This window comes from Plasmodium gaboni, chromosome 4 (assembly GCF_001602025.1).
Source record: "Plasmodium gaboni strain SY75 chromosome 4, whole genome shotgun sequence".
NCBI lineage: Eukaryota > Apicomplexa > Aconoidasida > Haemosporida > Plasmodiidae > Plasmodium > Plasmodium gaboni.
In genome coordinates, this window is record NC_031484.1 from 262,102 (window position 1) to 285,074 (window position 22,973).

Sequence of the window (22,973 nt, forward strand, 5' to 3'; positions counted from 1 at the left end):
AAGGTTTATTAAGTTTTATTTATAAAATATTGTAAAAAAAAATAAGAATAAGATGAAAAAATAAAAATTATCCTTGTGTATACATATATTATATGTATATCTTAAAAAAAAAACAATAAAAATTTTTATAAAAGATATGTATGTATTTATGTATGTATAGTATATCATAAATTATAATGATTATTTATTTTGTTATCTATTTTTTTAAAATATCATATGAAAAGGAGATAAATCATCATCATTATTGTTAATATTAATTTTTTTTTTTTTTTTTTTTTTTTTTTTTTTTTTTTCCTGACATATTCATAATATAAAATTTTTGTTCATTTGTTATTTTTGCAAAGCATATAAATAAATAAGGATTTGAAATTTTGTATACCTATGGCATGTCCAGAACCATGAACAGAACATGCTTTTAAACTTTTGGCACATTTTTCAAATGGTGTTTGTACATATGGACTTGAAGTGTGAAATTCAACTTTAAATCCTGTTAATACAGTACCATCTAAAGGACAGGTACCTACTAATTCTCCGTCACTATATTTTTTTGATCTGTCTACTTTTCCATGTGCTCCATCCAAAGCAACAAGCGATAAATTATTTACTCCTGACCATATGGTAGTGTCAACACATACTGCGTATATATAGCTTTTTTGGTTATTGTTGTTCATATTTAAGGAGCAGCTCTTCATTCCTAAAAATAACAATTTACAAGTTTATTATATATATATATATATATATATATATATGTATATGTGTATATATATGTATTAGTATATTTATTTATTAAATTTTTGGGTAATAACCTGGTCTGCAAGGAGTAGAAAAAACATACTCAGCTGAATTGATTCTTCCAGATGAAGAGGATATACCAAATCCTAAAAGGATACTGTAATCATTTGGACATTTTACAGTATTATATGTTGATGTACTTTCACTGATCACTTGTTCTGAAAATGGCAAAGGCTGATCACCACATTCCATATAAAGATATGATGTATCATATTTATTTGAACTTCCTTGCTTAGAGGTACAACTATTAGAACCTGCTTCACATACTTCTATGTTATATCCCTTTAATGCGTTTGTGTTATCCCAGAAATTTTGTTTAATGGAAAAACCAAACATAACTACTTTTCCATGTGGACATTGAGCATTAATGGGAGGAGCACTATTCTTAGTTACAGTATCGGCATTTGTTAGCTAAAAAAAAAAAAAATAAAAATAATAAAGAATTTATATTTATTATATTATATAAAACGATGTATACATACATACATACATATATATATATATATATATATTTTTTTTTTTTTTGTGTATCATTTAATGATTATGTGCTTATTACTATTTTGATTATGTCCTTGTCATCCTTTTGCATAGTATCATGAGGAGATAATCCATATAATCTTGAATAATATATTATAGCCTTGTCATAAGATTCTTTTAAATCATCAGAATCAAAACTATCTGATATAGGTGTTAATTTTATATTTATAGGCATAGGATGATTAGTAACCGTTTTAGACCATTCAAATAAATTTTCTTCTTTTGTAACATCTTTAATTGGATTCCCTCCAATCACAATTAATTGTTCATTCATATCATAACTCTGTTCATCATTTGCTGAGGAATTACTAGAGTTTACATTAGTAGATCCTCCAGCACTTCCAAAACCAAACTGAGCTTGAATTTTTGCTTTTACGCTAACTCCATTTTTTTTCATTTGTTCAATAGATGAGGTACTTACGTTTATAATTTTTGTAATTTTTCCCCCTACAAAAAAAAAATTAAAGCATTATAATATATACATATATATATATATATATATATATATATGTTAATATGTTTGTTTTATGTGTATATATATTTTGTTGTATGTATTACCTAGTTGTGATTCATAAATAATGTGTGTTCCATATATATCAAAAAATTTCATCCATAAACTAACATTTTCACAATTATTTTTTGTTTTATTTTCTTCATAAACATCTGAAGGACATTCACTATCTTTATCTAGCCCTGTGAAGACAGCAGGAAGTTCGTTCACGGCGTTCTTATAAGCAGTAGTTTTATCCCTACAAATAATGAAATTTAGATATTACAGGATATAAATAAATATAAATATATACATACATACATACATATATATATATATATAGATTTATATTTATGCTTGTTACCATGGAATATAAGGTGGAAGTCCAATTGTATATTTTACACAATTTGATTTAACCAAAAAAGTTTTCTTAGATCTTTTGGTAACTTCATGAAGAAAACTACTATATCCTGTTGAGGCAGAAAAAGAGGCAAGACCCCAATAAGAACCTGATACTTTTGCTTCTGCAGATAAACTTTTAGTATAGTCTGAAATACTAGAACATTCAGTGATCTGGAAATAAATAAATGAAATATTAAATTAGACAATATTTATATATACATGATAGTATATGGTGTATATATATTATATTTATCAAATAATTTTCATTTTCATTTACATTTACATTTACATTTACATTTACATTTTCATTTTCATTTTCATTTTCATTTTCATTTACATTTTCATTTACATTTTCATTTTTATTTTCATTTATTTTTCCTTTTTTTTTTTTTTTTTTTTACCGATTCAACTCTACTACAAGCATTTTCTTTTCTTATCCATCCATTTAGTGGCTGTAATGTTGATAAGTCATTTGCTATTCCTTCCTTACTTAAAGCCCATTCCATTAAATAAATTTGAGCTCGATATCCTGGATCAATTAATGAATCAGCCTCTCCTAATGGATTACCAAAAAGTAAATTATAACCTATACCTATAAAATATAAACCTGGGAATACTGATGTATGTTTACTTATAACGTTGCTATTTGCTAACGTATTTTCATCCACATCATCTTTTTCTTCATTATCTTCATCATTTTCTTCTCGATTAGAATTTAATCTTTTTTCTTTATCATTTATAAAATCGTATATTTTTAATTTTTTTTCTTCCTTCACTTTTTCTTCTTTTGTGTGTTTGCTTTCGTTTGCTAAATTGAATGAATGTTTTATTTTTTTATCCTCTTCCAAAAAATAAAAATATATATATATATATATATATATATATATATATATATTTATTTATTTATAATTTCCTCTTATTATTATTTTTTTTTTTACCTTTATCATTTTCAATAATATCATCTTGTTCTTCATTTTCCTCATCAGAATTATCATTGCTACTATCTTCATTTTGTTCTTCATCAGAATTATCATTGCTACTATCCTCATTTTGTTCTTCATCAGTTTCAGATGAGCTCCCAGCTAAAAAATGAAAAAAATGTAGACACATATATAATATATAAATAAGCTAAAAAAAAAAAATAATAAAAAACCAAGTACAAATACATATATTTATATATTTATTAAAAAAAAATACCTGTAGTAGATTCATACATATCATCATTTTCACTTTCATCTTCATCTACATTTTTTCTTTGATTTATAAATGAACTAATTTTATCATTTTTACATAATATACTATTACATAAAACATTGGAATATTTTTCTATACTTGTTATATTCTCATTAGTTCCTGTATGAACATTATTCTTGTATTTATTCTTATAAATACTACGATGATTCAAACGTATACATTTAAAACAACTAATGTCATATAAATACCACAATATAAACACCACATAATAGTGTTTTTTTAGAATACGTAACTTCATCTTGTAAATATATATGTGTATATTATATTTTATTATATATATAAATAATTTTTTTTTTTTTTTTATCGTATTTCCTTATATTTCATATTATTACTCAAAATATATAAGACATGTTTTTTTTTTTTTTTTTTTTTACACCAATATATGTAAAATTATTACGGTCCAATATACTCTAAAAATTAAATTATATAAAAGGCTAACAAATGGAACAAATCAATTAATAAACAACATAAAATATATAAATATATATAAATATATATATATATAACAATGAAGTGGTTGTATCATGAAAAAAATTATAAAAAACAGGTCAGTGAACACATTCAAAATAAATATATAAGAGAATTTTATAAAAGTTTATTATTTTTTTCAATACTTTCTATATAATGACATTGTAATAATATATATATATGTATTAAAAAAAAAAAAAAGTGATCAACATAGATATATTCAGACATATTAATAATTCAAATTATATATTTTTTTTTTTTAATAAAATGGGTTTGTTTTCCCTTATGGAAAAATGTAAATAAAGAAAGAAACACACATAAAAAAATATATACATATATATATATATATATATATATACAATATTATTTTTATATAACATATAATTTTATATTAACAACATAATTTATTATTACGAACCAAAATAATGAACCATTAACACAAAAAATAAAAAATAGACAAAAATATAATTATATGTGCATGCATGTTTTATTTATAAAAAAAAAAAAAAAGAGAGCAGAAACCTATAGAGCTATGATTTTTCATTTTAATGATCATTCATAAAAACATGTTGCATTCATAAAAATATTTTCTTTTTTGTTTTTACATAAAAATAAATTAAATCTTAAAAAATAATATAAATATACGTGTGTGTTACATTTCCATATTATACTTATGTAAGGAGAAAAAAAAAAAAATTATCGTCTCAAAATTTAAGATAAAACAACACACATTATTTTATTTTTTTACACTTATATATATTATTTATTAGTTTCTTTTTGTATATTTTAAATGTATTTTTTCTTTAAAAAGTCTCAATTTATAAATATCATAGATGGGAAATGAAATTTTTTTTTTTTTTTTTAAATAAACAATATATTTATTTGCATATAGTTAATTCCTATGAATTTTTATTTTGGTTTATATATTTTTCACAATGTAAAAAAATAAATAGACATTAGTTTTATAGCAGTGAGAATTTTATCTTACGAATTATTTAATAATTTATATTTTCAATTGTACATGTTATATTTACACCACAACAAATTTTTAAAAAAAAAAAAAAATATATATAATATATATATATATATATATTATTAAAAATTTTCTGTAAAAAAAATTATGTATATTTTTATATATATTAATCGTATCTTCAAATTATTAGTAATCATCATCATATTCGTCATAATATTCATCGTCATAATATTCGTCGTCATAATATTCGTCGTCATAATATTCGTCGTCATAATATGTATCATCTTCTTCTTTGTAATATTTCTTCTTCTTATCTTTTTTTTCTACCTTTTTTGTACCAGTTTCATACTTTGAAAGTTTGGATTTTTCGTCCCCTAAAAATTCAGGTGGTGTTGGGGCGGGACGACTTGAAAATATTGATGATATACCAGAGACTGCACCTGAAATAGAGCTTACTAATGTAGCTATTCCAATTATTGCTCCTATAAATTGAACAAATGCTTGTGGATGTTTTTGATATAAATTTACAGAATTTGAATTAACATTAGGAATACTATTATTTCCATTATATTCATTTGTTTTTTTTATTATTTCCAAATTTTTTTGTTTCATATTTAATTCATTATTTATCATTAGAAACATAATTTCTTCATCATTCTCTTCTGTTATTTTTACATGAAACACAAATTTTGTAAACACATAATTAGTAACAGAATATTCAGTTTCAAAAGAAAATAATTTCCTCTCTTTATATATAAGATCACTAAAAGAATTTATTTCATCTAATGGATATATATTCTGTATATTTTTTTGTATATTGTTAATATTTATTTCATGATCTGCTTTGTTTTGTATTCCTAATTCTCTAGCTTTTGTGATATTTAAATCATCAAAAATGAATATTGCCACAATTTCTTTTATACCTTTTTCCATATAATATTTGTATGTTCTTATTGAATCATTTACTGTCTTTTCATTGTTATCAACTAAATTCTTTTCATTAATAATAAATTCAGAATATCTTTGAAACTCATTTCTTTTTTCTTGTAGTATTTCTCTTGTAGAAATACAACATACATTGTAAAATTTAAGAAATATAATAGACAAAAGTATCAATTTCAAAATCTTCATTTTTTAAATAAATAAAATAATAAAATTTAATATTAAAAAAAAAAAAAAAAAAAAAAAAAAAAAACACAGTAGTTATATTAGAACCTGAATTTTATCCTGTATTTTGCAACCACTATTCAAAATAAAATGAACATAAAATTAAAATTAAAAAAAAAAAAAAAATTATTATTTTAAGTGAAGAATGATATGTGAAATTTTTATAAACCAAAAAAAAAAATAAATAAAAATAAAAAGATTTTTCATAATAATATCATTTTTATGAGACAATTTATATTTTTTCCTATTTTACTTTTTTCTTTTTTTTTTTTTTTGTACCTATTATATATGTTTTACATTATTGAAAATATTGGCTAGTTCGAATGGGAAAAAAAAAAAATTTTTTTTACAGAATTTTATTCCTTTTTGGCTAGATATATAATAATAATATTATTAAAAAAAAAAAGAAAAAAAAAAAAAAAAACTTTACAATAAATACAAAATATATACAAACATTGTACATATATATATATATATATATATATAATGTACTATGTTTCTCTATACATAAAATGGAACTGTTGTAAAAATGGAAATGTGTTTCATACACATTATCACATTCTGCGTCACATAAAAAACTCTAAGAATTAAAGAAGTATAATATATTTTTTAAAAATAAAATAATTACATAAATATAAAATACAACTAAAAAATTTAAGCCTATAATTTATAGATCAACATTATTTGATAGTTTTATATAAAAAGAAAAAAAAAAAAATATATAAATATAAATTATACCTTATAGATCCATATACAAACATATAATGCACTCTTTAAATTTTCTCATATATATTATATATATATAATATTATATTGGTATAACTAAAGGTATATTATTTTTACATATATGAAATAATATATATATATATAAATATATAATTCCAAAAAAAAAAAAAAAAAAAATGTAATTTTTTTACCTAACATTTATAAAATTATATTTATTAAAATCAAAAAAAAAGAAATAAAACAATCTAAAAATTATTATGAAAAATAAAGATGATATATCATTAACCTTATAATGAAATATAAAAATTAACACACGTATACATATATATATATTTATATTTATATATTTACTCATGGTGAACATATTAGAACAATTACAAAAGAAATGTACTCGTAATAAATAAATAATGAAAAATGTAAGTACTCATATTGCTATATATTTATTCTGTTGTATATTTTTAATTCATGATTTATGTTATACATTTAAAATTGATAATATCCCAATAAAGAATAACAAATTTAGTGATATTTTTCAGAGAGCAGTAAAAAATATAAATAAACATCTTAACAAAAAAAATGTAAACTATGATATATGTAAATATAGAAAAATTCCCAATATTCTGTTACAAACAAATAATTGTAAGAAAAAGAAAAAATCGAATTATATAGTTGGAATAGAAAATACATGTGATGATACTTGTATTAGTGTTATTGATACCAATTTAAATATAATTAAAAATGTTATTATTTCCCACTATAAAGTTGTGCATAGTTATGAAGGTGTATATCCTTTTTTTATAAGTTCTTTAAATAGTTTATTCTTAAAACATTATGTCAACAAGATATTAGATAATATAGGTAAAGAAAAATATTAGTATATATAAATATATATATATATATATATATATATTTTTAATTGTATACACATGTAATTATAAGTATTATTAAGAATATAGAAACTTATATATATATATATATATATATATATATATATATATTATTATTTATTATATAGATCCTAAACATGTTATCTGTTATGGCTTTAGTTCCTGTCCAGGGATAGCCAAAAATATGGAAGCAGCAAAAAATTATATAGGAGAAAAAAAAAAACAAAATGAAAATATCAAAATAAGTGCTGTAAATCATATATTTGCCCATATTCTTTCACCACTATTTTTTAATTTTTATAATGATAAGAATACGTACACAAATAGTGATGAATATAAAAATGAAAATATCAAAGCAGATGAAAAGGATGACAAAATTTATTTAAACATTTCAGAAAGCATAAAAAATGATGAGGAGCATAAAAACAAAATAAAAAATGTTCTAGAAGTTTTAAATAAAAATATTATCACACAAGAAAAATTAACAAATTTGATTGAGGACGATTTTTTTACATATGGGTCATATGTACTAAACAGAATAAAGAAAAAAAAACAAGAAGAGAATATATTGAATGATAAAAAAATAAATAATACTGAAGCAAAAAATGAGAGTCAGGAAAATAAGGATACAAATAATGAACCAATGAATATCATACAAACGGAATATTTGAAGGATGGTTATCTTTGTATTTTAGTTTCAGGAGGTAGTACAGATGTTTACAAAGTTCAGAAAGATACAAAGAATGCTATTAATGTTTGTAAAATATCTACAACAATGGATATAACTATTGGTGATGTTATTGATAAGGTTACAAGACTCCTCGAACTTCCTGTTGGTTTAGGTGGAGGACCATTTCTTGAAAAAGAAGCACAAAAATATATAAAAAATTTAAAATGTGCATATAATGAAAATATTCAAAATGATCCTTTTCAACCTTTTCCTAATCCTTTTTCAACTAATAATATAATTGATTTTTCGTAAGTTTTTAGTCTTCATTTTGTGTATTTAATAGTAATTGCATATCCTATAAGTGTTATATATTTATATAAAAATAAATTCAAATATATATATATATATATATATATATTTAATATATTATTATTTTAATTCCCTTTTTTATATTTTAATTTTTATATTATTTCTTTCTTATATTTATTATTTTTCATTTTTTTTTTTTTTTGTAGCTTTTCTGGAATTTTCAATCACATGAGTAAAATAATAAAAAAATTGAAAAGTGAAAAATCATTTGAAAAGGAAAAAGCAAGATATGCGTACTATTGCCAGAAAAATATATTCCATCATTTATTAAAACAAGTGAATAAAATAATGTATTTTTCAGAACTCCATTTTAATATAAAAAATGTATTTATAGTTGGGGGAGTTGGCTGTAATAATTTTTTATTTCAAAGTTTAAAAGATATGGCTGCAAAACGGGACAATGAAGAAAATCAAATAAAAGAATATAATCGTTTAAAAAAACGATTAAGGAAGAAAATGAAAAAAATTAATGATGAAAACTTGTCTGTATTAAAAATTTCAAAAGAGAGTCTCAAAAGTGATCATGATTATAATTCTTCCTTGTCATGGAATATATATTTAAAAAATCTTTTAAAGAAAAGGAAAAGTGAAGACATTCTATCAACATTCAAATTATTTAATTTTGATGACTTTATAAAATTGAAACAACAAGGAAGTTTTTTATTAGATGATACTGTTTTAAAAAAAAATACAAGTAGGTTCATTATGTTAAAATATATATATATATATATATATATATATATATATATATTAATATTCTTCTTTTTAAATTTTATAGATCCTTGGAGTATTTACAAGACCCCTTTAAACCTTAGTAGGGACAATGCTGCAATGATAGCCTTCAACACCTTTTTAAATTTACATAATAAAATGTAATAAAAGAAAAATTATACATATATATATATATATGTATATCTTTATATTTTTGTTCATATATATATATTATTTTTTTATGTTTTCCTTGCAGTAATGTTTATGACGACACGTCAGATATCGACATAAAAACTACAGTTAAAACAAAATTGGAGAATAATTTTCTACTTTTATCGGATATAATAATTTTTGATGTAATGCTACAATATTATGACAATAATAAGGGATGAATGGAAAATATGTTAAATATATATATATATATATATATATTTGTCAAATAAATACACCGTTTTTTTTTATCAAATGGAATATTATAATGAGATATTAGTATTTTTTGAAAACATTAAGAATAAGATATTTTATTTATTTACTAAATTTAAGATCAAACACTTTTAAATTTTTAAAATATTTTAAATTCACAAAAAAAAAAAAATAATAAATTAACAAATAAATAATAAAATATATACATATATATATCACAAAATGACAAAATATTTTATAAATTTATAGAATATTAATTATGACAAAGATTTAAAAATAATTAATTATTACATGAAAAAAAAAAATATATTCAAAATATTTTAATATATATATATATATATGTATATATTTTTTTTTACACTAAGGGGATGTCCCTTTTACGTTTTGATGAAGGTACAATGATCATTAATTATAGAATAATGTTTATGAACCGGCTGAAGTAAATAATCATTTATATTTTTGATAAAACGTGTTTTTTCATAATATTTATACATATGAGAAAAATTTGTTTTGTTTAATATATATGGAAGAAAATTTTGTTTGTTTGTTTTTTTTATAACATTTTTTAGACATATATATGGTTGCATTGAAAATTCATGATTGTATCCTTTTAATAGTTGATATGTTTTTTTTGGATAATATAAGTTATGATTTTTTTTTTGAAAATGTTTTAGTTTCATAGAGTTTACAACACATAAATGTAAATTATCTATGTAAATAATTTTTCGATTTTGTTGATCAGTTTTAACATATTCTTTATAATTTGTATATAAAACAAAATGTATATTAATAAATGAGCATCCTATTTTATTCGGAATAATATAAATATGACTATTGTTCATAATGATAGTATCTAATATATTTGGATGTGATATGTTTAAAATAAGTTTACCATTTGATGGAAATGAAATATTTTGCATATTTTTATTATACAAATGAATATAAAAATATTGTATCACATTTAATGGTATGTATTTTGTATAATAGTTCTTTATAGTAGCACTATAGATATGTGATATATTGATTTTTATTTTAATAATTCCTTTTTTATGAGAAATATTATTTTTATTTATATAATAATGAGAAGAAAAATATGTACATTCATAATATTGTGGTGTTTTAATTTTTTCTATATGTGACAAATTATATATTTGAAACATTTTAAAAAGATGAAAAGGTTTATAAACATTATAAATTGAACTCGTACTTAACTGTATGGTTGGTCTATATTTTTTTTCTTCATGTATATTATTTGTTACAACAATATTATATTTTTTTGATACTATAATATTATTATTATTATTATTATCTCTAAATAATTTTACATATAATACATAATTACCTTCTTTATATGCCTTAATAGATAAGAATGTGTCTGATGAATTTTTTAGTACTTTTAATATTTTGTTATATTTTTTATTTGTTGAAGTATGCTTATCTATATTATCATTATTAGATTGAATTATGGAATGACCTTTTTCAAATATTCCATTATTTTTTTCTTCGTTTTTTTGATGTTGTGAGAAGCATGTTCTGATATTCAACGTGACACATTCTCTTTTGTCATTTAAAACAATAGAATCAGTATCAGCAAAATATTCTAAAATAAAGAATTTTTCATTTGAATTTTTTTCATACATAGCTTTAAAATCTATGTGTTGAAAAATATCCTCAGTTTTATTAAGAAATATAAGAAATGTATAGAACCTTTTTTTTAATGGAACATAAAGTGTATTTTCACTTTGTTCATTTATAAATCGAACAGACGTAATATAATCAAGATTAATATGTACTTGTAAAAAATAGAGCCGACGCATAATTCTGAGTTCTTCTGATTGTATACAAATAGGATGATTACTTTTATATTTACAAAAATTAATATAATATGTTTCAATATCATGAAAATGTAAATCATATTTTTGAAGACTAACAAATTGTTTTTCTTTTTTATAATTTTTTATTTGTAATAAGAATATGTTGAAATAATCTATAAAGATAGGATATATATGTATTTCTGTATTACCTACAATATTATTAGTTTTGATGAGACACCTATATTGTTTTTCTTTATTTTTATTATTATTTTCATATAATATAGTAGGTACTACTACAGAATAATTCTTTGAAACACATAATATTTTGTATATATAAGGATGATCAAATTTAAAATGTAATTGAATACTTTGATTTAATGGATGTAACAAAATATGTGCTATATTATGATTATTATTTTGTTCATTCATTATTAGTTTATTTGGTTCTTCTGTTTTATCATTTATAAAATTTTGTATTATATTATTAATAAAATTACCAATAACATTTTTTATTATATTTGAATTATTATCATCATTATATTTTTGTATATGTTTTTGTTTTATATTTTTATCTTTTTTTTTTTTTTTTTTTTTTTTTTTTTCAATTTCAGCAAGTTGTTTTTCTTCATAATAATCGTGTAATAATTTTCCAGGTGAATATACTAATAGATATGCCATATTAGATATTATAGATTTATATTTATATGTTTTATTATTATTTTCTTGATTATTATATGTGAGTTCTATTTGTATATAATATGTACCTACGATTTGGCAATCTACATAATAAAACAGATCCGAAAATATCATATCTTCTTCTTCGTCTTTTATTTTTTCTTTATTTTCTCTATTTTCTTTATTTTCTTTATTTTTTTTTATAAATAAAGATTTAATATTTTTGATCATATTATAATTAGAATTCTTATATCCATTTTGTATAAGATTCAAATTAATTTTTTTATAATTATATAATAATTTTATTTTGAAGAGTTGTAAAGGCATTTGATGAGAAAATTTTTGATTGTATTTATTAAAAAATTCTAGTCTTAAAATAATTGAATCTTTCATATTATAAAATGAAGAGGACAAGGAGATTTTTATTTTTGATATTTCGTTAAAGGATATATTTATATTAGACGGTTTTATTTCAAAAAAAAATTTATTATTATTATATATATATAATATACCTTGATTTATATGTGTTGAATTAATATATAAAGAAGAACAATTATTATTAGTTGATATATCTGTTTTTGTGACCATATCAATTTCTTTAATAATATATGATTCTTTATATTTTTTCATATGTGATAATATATTTTGAATAAAACTATTGTCATTTATATTTTCATTGTTAAATATAATATTTATTTGATTATTATATTTGCCTTTAAAATCATAATCTAGAATAAAATCTTTATGTATATTACATATATATATCTTATAATAAACTAACGAAGAATAGAACAAATATAAATGTGTCTGAGTATTTATATATATTTGATCATAAAATGTGATGAATAATTCTTTTTCATATATATATGTTTCTTTTTCTTTTATATATTTATATTCAACTGTTAAGGACAAGAATGAGAATGAAAATAAAAATGATGGATAATAATTATTTATATTAACATGTTGATTGTTAGTATTGTTATATTTATATAAGTTCTTATAATTTTTTTTAAAAGTATGATTTAATAATATTCTTTTATTTGTATTTATAATAATTTTCTTTATGTTTTGTTCATTTTCTAGATAATGCGATTTATTTTTATAGCATAGGGGATGAAGATTTATCAAGTAGGGTTTGAGAGTATATTTAAAATTTTCATTAGTCAATATGACATTTTCTTTATCGTCTATGAGAAAGGTTTTAAAAAAATAATTATGGTTATTATATAATGACAAAATATTAAAATTGCAAGGATTACAAGTCTGATGATAATATATATCTTGTATATCTTGTATATCTTGTATATTATTATTATTGTTGTTGTCAAATGTAATATCTTGTATTGAATATAATTTCTTCAGATGCTTGTCAAAAATAACCATTTGTATAGAAGATGGATATTTAATATGTACTGGGAAGAAATTAGTGCTGTTAATATTTTTGTTTTGTTTCTCTTTCATTTGTATTATAATATTTGATGTAATATCATTTTTTTTTTCATACATACCATAAATAAAATAATATTTTTGCACATATACAAAATTATCATAATATGATATAATATCACTATATGTATTATTATACATATCATTGGATATATTTTCTTTTTTCTGTTTTTTATTTTTATAATAATTTCTTTGACGAAGTAACACATTAGAATATTTACTACATGAACATAAATAATTCATATTATTATCTCGATTGTCACTTTGGTTATCATTCTGATTAATATTTTGATTATCATTTTGATTAATATTTTTATTAATATTTATTATTATTTTTTTTTTTGATTTTTCTTTAAATGCATAATTAAAAATAAAATCATACTCAAATAATTTTCTGTTATACAATTTGATAGGATAAAAATTTGTATCTTTATCTGAGAATATAATAAATTGTTCATATAAATATGTATCATCATCTGAATCATTATTGTCTTCACTGTAATCATTATTTTTTTTTTTTATATATTTCATATCACAACATACATTTTTATAGTTGTGTTTTTTTGGATTATATATATGTTTATAAAATTGTGATTGGAATATAGATGAAAATTGTTCATCAAGAAATAAATTGTGAAATAATAAATTACCTTTTATATTAAATAATTTATTTAATATTTTATTTTCTTTTATTATTATATATTTATTATTATCATCTTCAGAAGAAATATTTATTTCATATGGTATTTTTTTATTAAAACCATCATAAATTATTAAATGAATTAATTGATTATGTTTAATATATTTACTACATACAAAATCTACACAAAACAAAGCATTTATTTTATTATATATATCTAAATTTAATATGAAACTATTATATTCTATATATTTGTCTTTTATATATTTTATTTCTATTTTGGTTTTTCCTTTCTTTTTTCCTTTTATATAAAAATAACCACAAGAATTTTTATATTTTTCATCTGTCTCTTTTGAATATTTTATAACATTCGTAGTTATATCTGTATATGTTTTATCAAAATTAATAATTATATTATTGTGTATTTTATAAAAACAAAATGTTAGAGGAATAAGATGGGAACTATTTATATGATTGATATCATTTTTATTGTATATATTATTATACATATCATATTTATTATTATCATCATAATAATTTTTTTTTTTTTTTTTTTTTTTTCTTGTTTCATCTATTTTATCATTTCTTTTTTTGTGATTATTATGTATTATATTCAAACCTTTATTCTTTTTATTATTATTATGTGCATATTTGAATAAACTATATTTTGTTTCTTTATAAGCTTTACTTATATCATAATACATGTAGACATACGCTTTGGTTGTATGATTTATTTCGATTGTATTTTTTTCTAATATAATATAATAATGATGTATATTTTGTATTATATATATTTTTGAAATAAAACAATTATTAATATTATATTGATCACAAAATTGTATAACTATTAAATATAACAAATCATTATATTTTTTATTATGTGAATAATTAAGATATTTCTTTTTATCATTACTATAATCTTTTTTTTTATGTCTTTCTTTTATATTTTGTTTTTCATGTTTGTTATTTTTTTTTAATTGGATTGAAATCATTTTATCATTTACATGTACATGAATAAAATCATATTTATTAAATATCTTTATAATATAACTATTTTTAATACCTCCATAACATATATAATAAATCTTTTCATCTGGAACAATATAAAGAGTAGACATTAATATATCTTCTTTAATATAACATTTTATTTTTGAAGAATATGTAATATATTTCTTAACTGGTTCGTATTGATTATATGATATTTGTAAAAAATTTGATTTTTTTATATAATTACATGTTAAAAATAATTTAGCTAGCTGTTCTTCAAATGTATACATAATGAACATATTAAAATTATTTTTTTTTATAGGAGTTATAATCCAATTACTTATTTTATTGTCATATGAATTTATTAAATTATTATAATATATATTTTCTTTTATATTATCACTTACTAATTTAATAAAACAAAGATATTTGGTATTTGCTAACAAATTTATTTTGTCTTCATGTATCCCTTTTTTTTGTTCTCCTTCCTGATTTGTAGTATTATTTCTATATATTTTAAAATATCGATGTATATAATAATTATTAAAATAATAATAATGTTTATAAAAAAAATGATATTTCAAATATAACATTTCTATATATATTAATGGATCTTGTTCATATAATTTTTTTTTATTTTGTGTCTGTGTATTCTTATTCTTTTTATTTATATCATATTCTATCATGTGTTGTGATATAATATAATTAGGATAAAAGCAATCTATATTTATATGATGTACATGATATAAATAAAGGAATGAGGAAAAGGTTTGATTGTTTTGTTCATTTTTTATTATAACATGTATTTTGATTTTATTATCATCATCATCATTATTATTATTATTATTATTATATATATTTTTTATTTGTATTACATCATTTTGAATTATATCATATTCATCACTAGGCATAATTTTATATTTATTTTCAAAATTTGTTATATGATATTCTTTTAGACACTGCATAAGCTTTATATGTTCTTTATATTGTTTATATTTTATAAATTCAATATATTTATAATAATGATAAAAAGATAATTTTTCAGGTTCATATTCAGATCTTTTCACTTCATCATTGTATAGATGAGAATTTTTTTTTGGATAATCATCATAATATAAAGATACATCATTATATTTATTCTTAGAATCATTATTTAAATAATTCGATTTATATATATTTGTTTTCATTTTTAAAGGTTGTATATTATAAGTTTTAAAAATATTTTTGTTTTTTACAAATATATATAAACAATTATTGATTTTTTCTTTTTTTTCATAATATTCTTGATTATAATTTTTTTTTCTTAAAACTAATTTTATATTATTTCCTGGTATGACATATGTATTATTAGGAAGTAAAAATAAATGTTCATATATATATAACAGAATAGTAATAAATATATGTTTACATTTATTTCTTAATATAATAAAGATTTTTGTCTTACCTATTTTTTTATCTTTTGTCTTTATATGTAATTCATGATATCCTCCCACTTTATTAAATAATATTTTTATATAATCAACATATTCTGTATTATAATATATATCAAATATATCGTTTTTAGAATAATTAATTTTCTTATTATTATCTGTAAGAATATATAAGGGTCTTTTCTCAGTTTTATTACCATATGTTATAATAATATTATTTATCATATATATGTGACTGTTTACATTATATTCAACCGAAATATAACTCTTTTCTCCTTCATCTTCTTCTTCTTCTTCTTTTTTTTTTTTTTTTTTATTATTATTATTATTTACTCTTATGATAAATGAGGATAACGATTTGTTACAATTAACTTTTTTTTTATCTATAAAAATTAATATTTCCTTACAACAAATATTGTCACTAATAATCCATGAGTTGATATTATTAGGATTTTCTAAGAATGTATTGTATTTATAATCAATGATATTATTATTATTATTATTATTGTTATTGTTGCACATTTCTGTCCTGCTAACATCCTCCTCGTCAATTAGATCTCTTTGTTTTTTCTTTATTATATTATATTCATCTTTTAAATAATATATTTCAAAAAAATCCTCTTTAAAATAATACCACATATAACACTTATCAGAATTATCATCATAACTATAATATGTTAATACATTTTTTTCATTCAAGTTATTAAAAGATATAATCTCATCATATGAAATTCGTGTTTTTACATCTCTTATAATAATCGAGCACACTAAAAAATAAATGTAAATGATGAGCATTTTTTTGTTTTTTTATATTGTTCACTCTGAAAAAACAGATAACATATTAAACACATAAAAATGAACGACTAAAATAAATAAATAAATAAATAAACATATATATATACATATATATATATATATATATATTATAGTAATTTATATGTATTAAATTTTATAAGAACAAAAAAAGGTCACAAAATTAGACTTCAAAAAAAAAAAAAAAAAAAAAATTCATCTTTTCGACACTTATTCAATATTAATACAACATTTAATTTTATTAAAAATAAGAATGTAAAAAATTTTTGATATTGATAGGTTTAATATAATTTTTATTCCTAAAAACAAGCACACATATATATTATATATATATATATATATATATAATATATTACCCATTAAAGGACTAACCAATTTATTTTGTATATATATATATATAACATATATATATTCATTTATATATATAATATATTAATGTTATATCAATATTGAAAACCTTTTTATTATATATTCAAGAACGACAAATATAATATTATCCCTAGTGACATTATAAATAACAAAATTACAGTAACAAAAAAATTTATATATATATATATATTTTTTTTTTTTTTCAGGTTTTATTATATTAAAAAAAAAAAAAAAAAAAAAAAAAAAAAAGTTTTTTTAATTAAACAAAGAACACTTTGGAATGTATTCCCAAATTATTCTTCAAAAAAAATATACACATATATATATATATATATATATATATTTATATTTATATTTATATTTATATCTTCCTAAATTCAGCCGTAGTTGAAAAGTACTTATTTTCTGTTTGCTTATTTTTTGTATTAATCAATGAAGGGTTATATAATTCAATTCCTTGAAGAGGAGTAAAAATTAAAGAAGAAGATAAACCACCTGTGGCTCCACTAGATTGAACATTTAGATTTCTTTTTTTTGCTATAACATTTTTTTGTTTATTTGTATATTTTAATTTTGTTATATTTGAATTTAATAACATTGTATTTTGATCATTAAAATTATAGAAATCATCTGTTGTTTCTGGACCGAATGGTAATCTATTGATTTGTTTTCTTAATTCAGTAATTTGTGTTTTTTCTTTTAATTTACGATATCTTTTTCCACCTCTTTTTCTTTTTCTTTTTTCATCAGGCATAGGTAATATTTTTTTTTGTTTTAATGGTGGTGGTTCTTGTAATTTTATTAGATGTGATATAATATTTTGTCGAAGTAATAATCCATATTGTCCTTCTTTATATTTTTTAAAATAATCAATTCGAGCAGCTAAACTACATTTGGAAGCTAATAAACTTATGGCTTTCTTTTTATATGCATCTGGCACACTTTGAACAATTTCTGAACAACATAAGATACCTATTCCTAGAGTCTTATGTATATTACTTAGTCCAAATAATGATTTTTTTGTACTTGCAATAACTATAAGATTTTGAGATGATGTAATTGATAAGTTTTTTAAAGAACCCACAGCACTTATTAAACGTGCTGTTAGAGAACTACCTAATAACATAGTTACATTTGGTGCCAGATAAAACATTTTACTTTCTAAATATAATAATATAATATTTCTATATTCATTTAATTGTAATCCTTCACTACAAAATGAAATACAACTTTTTAATAAATTATCAGACAAACATATTCCTGTTGTCATACTAGAAGCAACTGTAATGGCCATAACAGTTGTATTAGGTAATATATCTGAGAAATCAATATTTTTTAAATCAACTTCATTTCTTATTTTATTAACAACACTTATATATTCAACAGGATTATAAACTATAGAATCTAATTCTGGAAATTTTGTTGAATAAATATCTTTTACATATTTGTGTATATTTAATATTTCAGTGTCTATTTTTAAAATTGTTTCCATGCAGTTTTCTATCATCACATCATCATAGGAGTTATCATCATCAATATTATTTATTTTATTTTTTTTTTTTTCTCTCTCATTTAATAATTCTTCAATTTGTTCATCATCATTTGGTTTATCCTCATTTGGTTCATCATCATTTGGTTCATCATCATTTGGTTCATCCTCATTTGGTTTATCCTCATTTGGTTCACCCTCATTTTGTTCATCCTTTTCTTTTTTTTTTTGTTCCTCTTCAAACATATACGCCTTTATATCACTCATCATTTTTAAAAACTCATCATCATACAACAATTCCGATATTTTCCTTTCCTTGTTTTTTTTCTTCTCATTTAGAAATTCTTCAATAGCATCTACAATCTCTTCATAATCATCATTATCTTCATCTTCAATTATATTGTTACTTTTTTTAATAAAGTGGGCTTTCTCACCCACATTATTTTCTTCTTCTTCTTCTTCGTCTTCAAATTCAAGATCTTCGAGATCTTTTAGAAATGAGTCAGCCAAAGTTGCCTACAAATCAAACGTTAAATGAATTTATAAATAAATATAAACATATAAACATATAAATATTATATATTTTATATATATTATATATATGTATTATTTATATATTTTTAAAAATATACTTAATCTTCCCTATAAACTAATTTTATAAAATATATTAATTCATAAATATCCCATTTGATTTTTTTCATACTTACCATTTTTTTTTATTCCATAATATAATAATATGTTCTCAAAATTATGAAAAAAAAATAAAAAATAAATAATATATATTATATTGTTAATTATAAGTTCATAATATATAATTATTTTTATTTTTATTTTTTTTTTATTTTTTTTTTATCTTTCCAACATTTCAAAATATATTGTTCAAGGTATAATTTAAAAAATATATTTAATTTTAAATGTTTTTTATATTTTGATTTTCATCTGCTGTTTTTAGGCAGATATATAATAATATATTATGCATATAATAATAAAATATATATGAGTTCAGACTATACACGCTTAGCAAAAAAAATAAAAATATATATATATTATATATATATATGTATATTTTTGTATATATATTTATATTTTATATTTACTTTTATATTTCATTTAATTTTTTTATCTTTTTTATTTTAAAAAATTAAAAAAAAGGTCGACTGTTGTTACTTTTATTTTTATTTTATATACAAATAAATGTATATTAAATAAAACATTATTATGTAATCTACTTATAATATATATATTTTTATTCATTTATATATTTTATAATAATAACATAATAGTGTGATATAAAAATAGCAATTTTATATATGTCGCAAAAAAAAAAAAAAATATAATAAAATATAATAAAATATAATATAATATAATATAATAAAATAAAATAGTTATAAATTTTTTTTTTTATTTTTTTTATTTTTTTTATTTTTACGTTTATATTAAAAACATCCTGATGATATATTTTCTATAACATTATGGAGGTAAACATATTACATAGAAACCCAGAGGAATATAAAAATAATAAGGGGACGTCCAATTACAAACATGTAAGAAGCTTTGATAAGAAAATTCATTTATTTCAAAGAGAAGTAGAATATAAGAGAGCTTTGAATGCAACAAAAATGGATAAAATATTTGCAAAGCCATTAATAAAATGTTTAGATGGACATGATGATTCTATAAAAAGTATTTGTGTATCGAATAAAAACTTGAGTGATTTATATAGTGGTAGTTGTAATGGTATAATAAATATATGGAATATATTAGATAAAAAATTAATAAAAAAAATAAAAGCACATGATGGATTTGTTCGTAGCCTATGTATGAGTCATGATGAAAAATTTCTATTTAGTTGTGGTGATGATAAATATATAAAACAATGGGTTATTCATAAAAATAAAAATATGAATGATATAATAAATGAAGAACAAAATAATATAGATCAAGAACACAATGATATATCACAAAAATCAAATTATATATATGAACGACAAAATGAAAATGAGTTCGATTATTTAGAAAAAGAAAATGTTCCAAAAAAAATTTATGTATGTAAAAACGTCCCTAATAGTATAGATAAACATTACTCAGAAAATCTTATAGTTTCAGGTAGTCAAACATTAGATATATGGGATTATTATAGAAATAATGCAATATCTAGTTTTGATTATAACAATGAATATATTTATTATGTGAAATGTAATTATTCTCAAACAAATTTAGTAGGACTAACACTCTCTGATAATTCTATAGGTATAGTAGATATAAGAAATAAAACACCTATTAAAAAATTATATTTAAAATATAGAAGTAATTCATTAAGCTGGAATAATATGAATCCTAAACAATTTATAATTGCTAATGAAGATTCTAATTTATATTCTTTTGATATGAGATATTTAAAAACAGCTTATCTTGTTCATAAAGGTTTTGTTAATGCAGTACTAGATGTTGATTTTTCTCCTATAGGGAATAAATTCGTTGCTTGTTCTTATGATAAAACTGTTAGATTATTTAATTCAGATGAACCTACTAGTTATGATGTATATCATACTAAAAGAATGCAACATGTTCTATGTTGTAAATTTAGTCAAGATGCTAAATATGTATTTACAGGGAGTAGCGATATGTCCATACGAATATGGAAAACCATTTCTCATGAACCATCAGGAATCTTATCTAATAAAGAAAAACAAGCCATCAATTATAGAAATAAATTAAAAGAAAAATTCGCATCACTAAAAGAAATTAAAAGAATAAGACAACATCATCATGTACCAGCATTAATAAAAAGCTTGTCTGATAAAAAAAAAGTCATGCTCGAAGCAAAAAAGAGAAAGGAGAACAACAAAATTCAACATTCAAAAAATCCAGAGCAGCTGCCCATGCCAGAGAAAAAAAAAATTTTTGTCACAGAGCAATAAATATAAAAATTATAATATATATAAATATATATATATAAATATATGTATGTATTTATTTTCATAATTAAACCTTAATTTTTTGTGTATACATTTTTTTTTTTAATAAATTATATATATATATAAATATATATATATATATATATATATATATATTCCTTTTGTTATATAATTAAAATTCAAAACTTTATAATTAATTAATAAAAAAAAAAAAAAAGGAAAACATAATCCTTTAAATATGTAGAACATATGTTTATCATTCTCATTTATGATATCCTTTTATATCTATCGAAAATTAAAATGGTAAACTTTATATAATATTAAAAAAAAAAAAAAAAAATATATATATATATATATATATATATATATATATATATATACATATCTTATACTCATAATGGTGTTCCTTTTTTTTTTTTTTTTTTTTTTTTTTTTTTAAGGAATTTTTTTTTTTTTTTTTATATTTTTTTTTTTATTTTTTTTTTTTTTTTTTTTTTTTTATTTTTTTTTTATTTTTTTTCAT

General features: G+C 19.5%; 6 protein-coding genes across 6 annotated transcripts; 2 read left to right on the forward strand and 4 right to left on the reverse strand.

The window, feature by feature from the left end:
• Nucleotides 1-323: 323 nt before the first annotated feature.
• Nucleotides 324-3,713, reverse strand: PGSY75_0408700 (sporozoite micronemal protein essential for cell traversal; the record flags this gene model as incomplete). Its single annotated transcript, XM_018784153.1, has 8 exons — nt 324-694; nt 807-1,203; nt 1,349-1,776; nt 1,888-2,078; nt 2,184-2,392; nt 2,623-3,060; nt 3,185-3,303; nt 3,419-3,713. The coding sequence occupies 8 exons, from the start codon at nt 3,711-3,713 to the stop codon at nt 324-326; spliced, it is 2,448 nt and encodes an 815-aa protein (XP_018643315.1).
• A 1,389-nt stretch (nt 3,714-5,102) lies between these two features.
• PGSY75_0408800 (hypothetical protein) lies at nt 5,103-6,047 on the reverse strand (the record flags this gene model as incomplete). The annotated part of the gene is made up of 1 exon (XM_018784154.1): nt 5,103-6,047. The coding sequence occupies one exon, from the start codon at nt 6,045-6,047 to the stop codon at nt 5,103-5,105; it is 945 nt and encodes a 314-aa protein (XP_018643316.1).
• Nucleotides 6,048-7,216: 1,169 nt separating this feature from the next.
• PGSY75_0408900 (putative peptidase, M22 family) lies at nt 7,217-9,838 on the forward strand (the record flags this gene model as incomplete). Its single annotated transcript, XM_018784155.1, has 5 exons — nt 7,217-7,667; nt 7,825-8,674; nt 8,882-9,429; nt 9,514-9,607; nt 9,703-9,838. The coding sequence occupies 5 exons, from the start codon at nt 7,217-7,219 to the stop codon at nt 9,836-9,838; spliced, it is 2,079 nt and encodes a 692-aa protein (XP_018643317.1).
• A 408-nt stretch (nt 9,839-10,246) lies between these two features.
• PGSY75_0409000 (hypothetical protein) lies at nt 10,247-17,656 on the reverse strand (the record flags this gene model as incomplete). Its single annotated transcript, XM_018784156.1, has 1 exon — nt 10,247-17,656. One exon carries the CDS (start codon nt 17,654-17,656, stop codon nt 10,247-10,249), a length of 7,410 nt encoding a protein of 2,469 aa, XP_018643318.1.
• A 748-nt stretch (nt 17,657-18,404) lies between these two features.
• Nucleotides 18,405-20,242, reverse strand: PGSY75_0409100 (putative U4/U6 small nuclear ribonucleoprotein PRP31; the record flags this gene model as incomplete). Its single annotated transcript, XM_018784157.1, has 2 exons — nt 18,405-20,039; nt 20,240-20,242. 2 exons carry the CDS (start codon nt 20,240-20,242, stop codon nt 18,405-18,407), a joined length of 1,638 nt encoding a protein of 545 aa, XP_018643319.1.
• A 762-nt stretch (nt 20,243-21,004) lies between these two features.
• PGSY75_0409200 (putative 40S ribosomal processing protein) lies at nt 21,005-22,453 on the forward strand (the record flags this gene model as incomplete). Its single annotated transcript, XM_018784158.1, has 1 exon — nt 21,005-22,453. One exon carries the CDS (start codon nt 21,005-21,007, stop codon nt 22,451-22,453), a length of 1,449 nt encoding a protein of 482 aa, XP_018643320.1.
• Between the last annotated feature and the right edge of the window lie 520 nt (nt 22,454-22,973).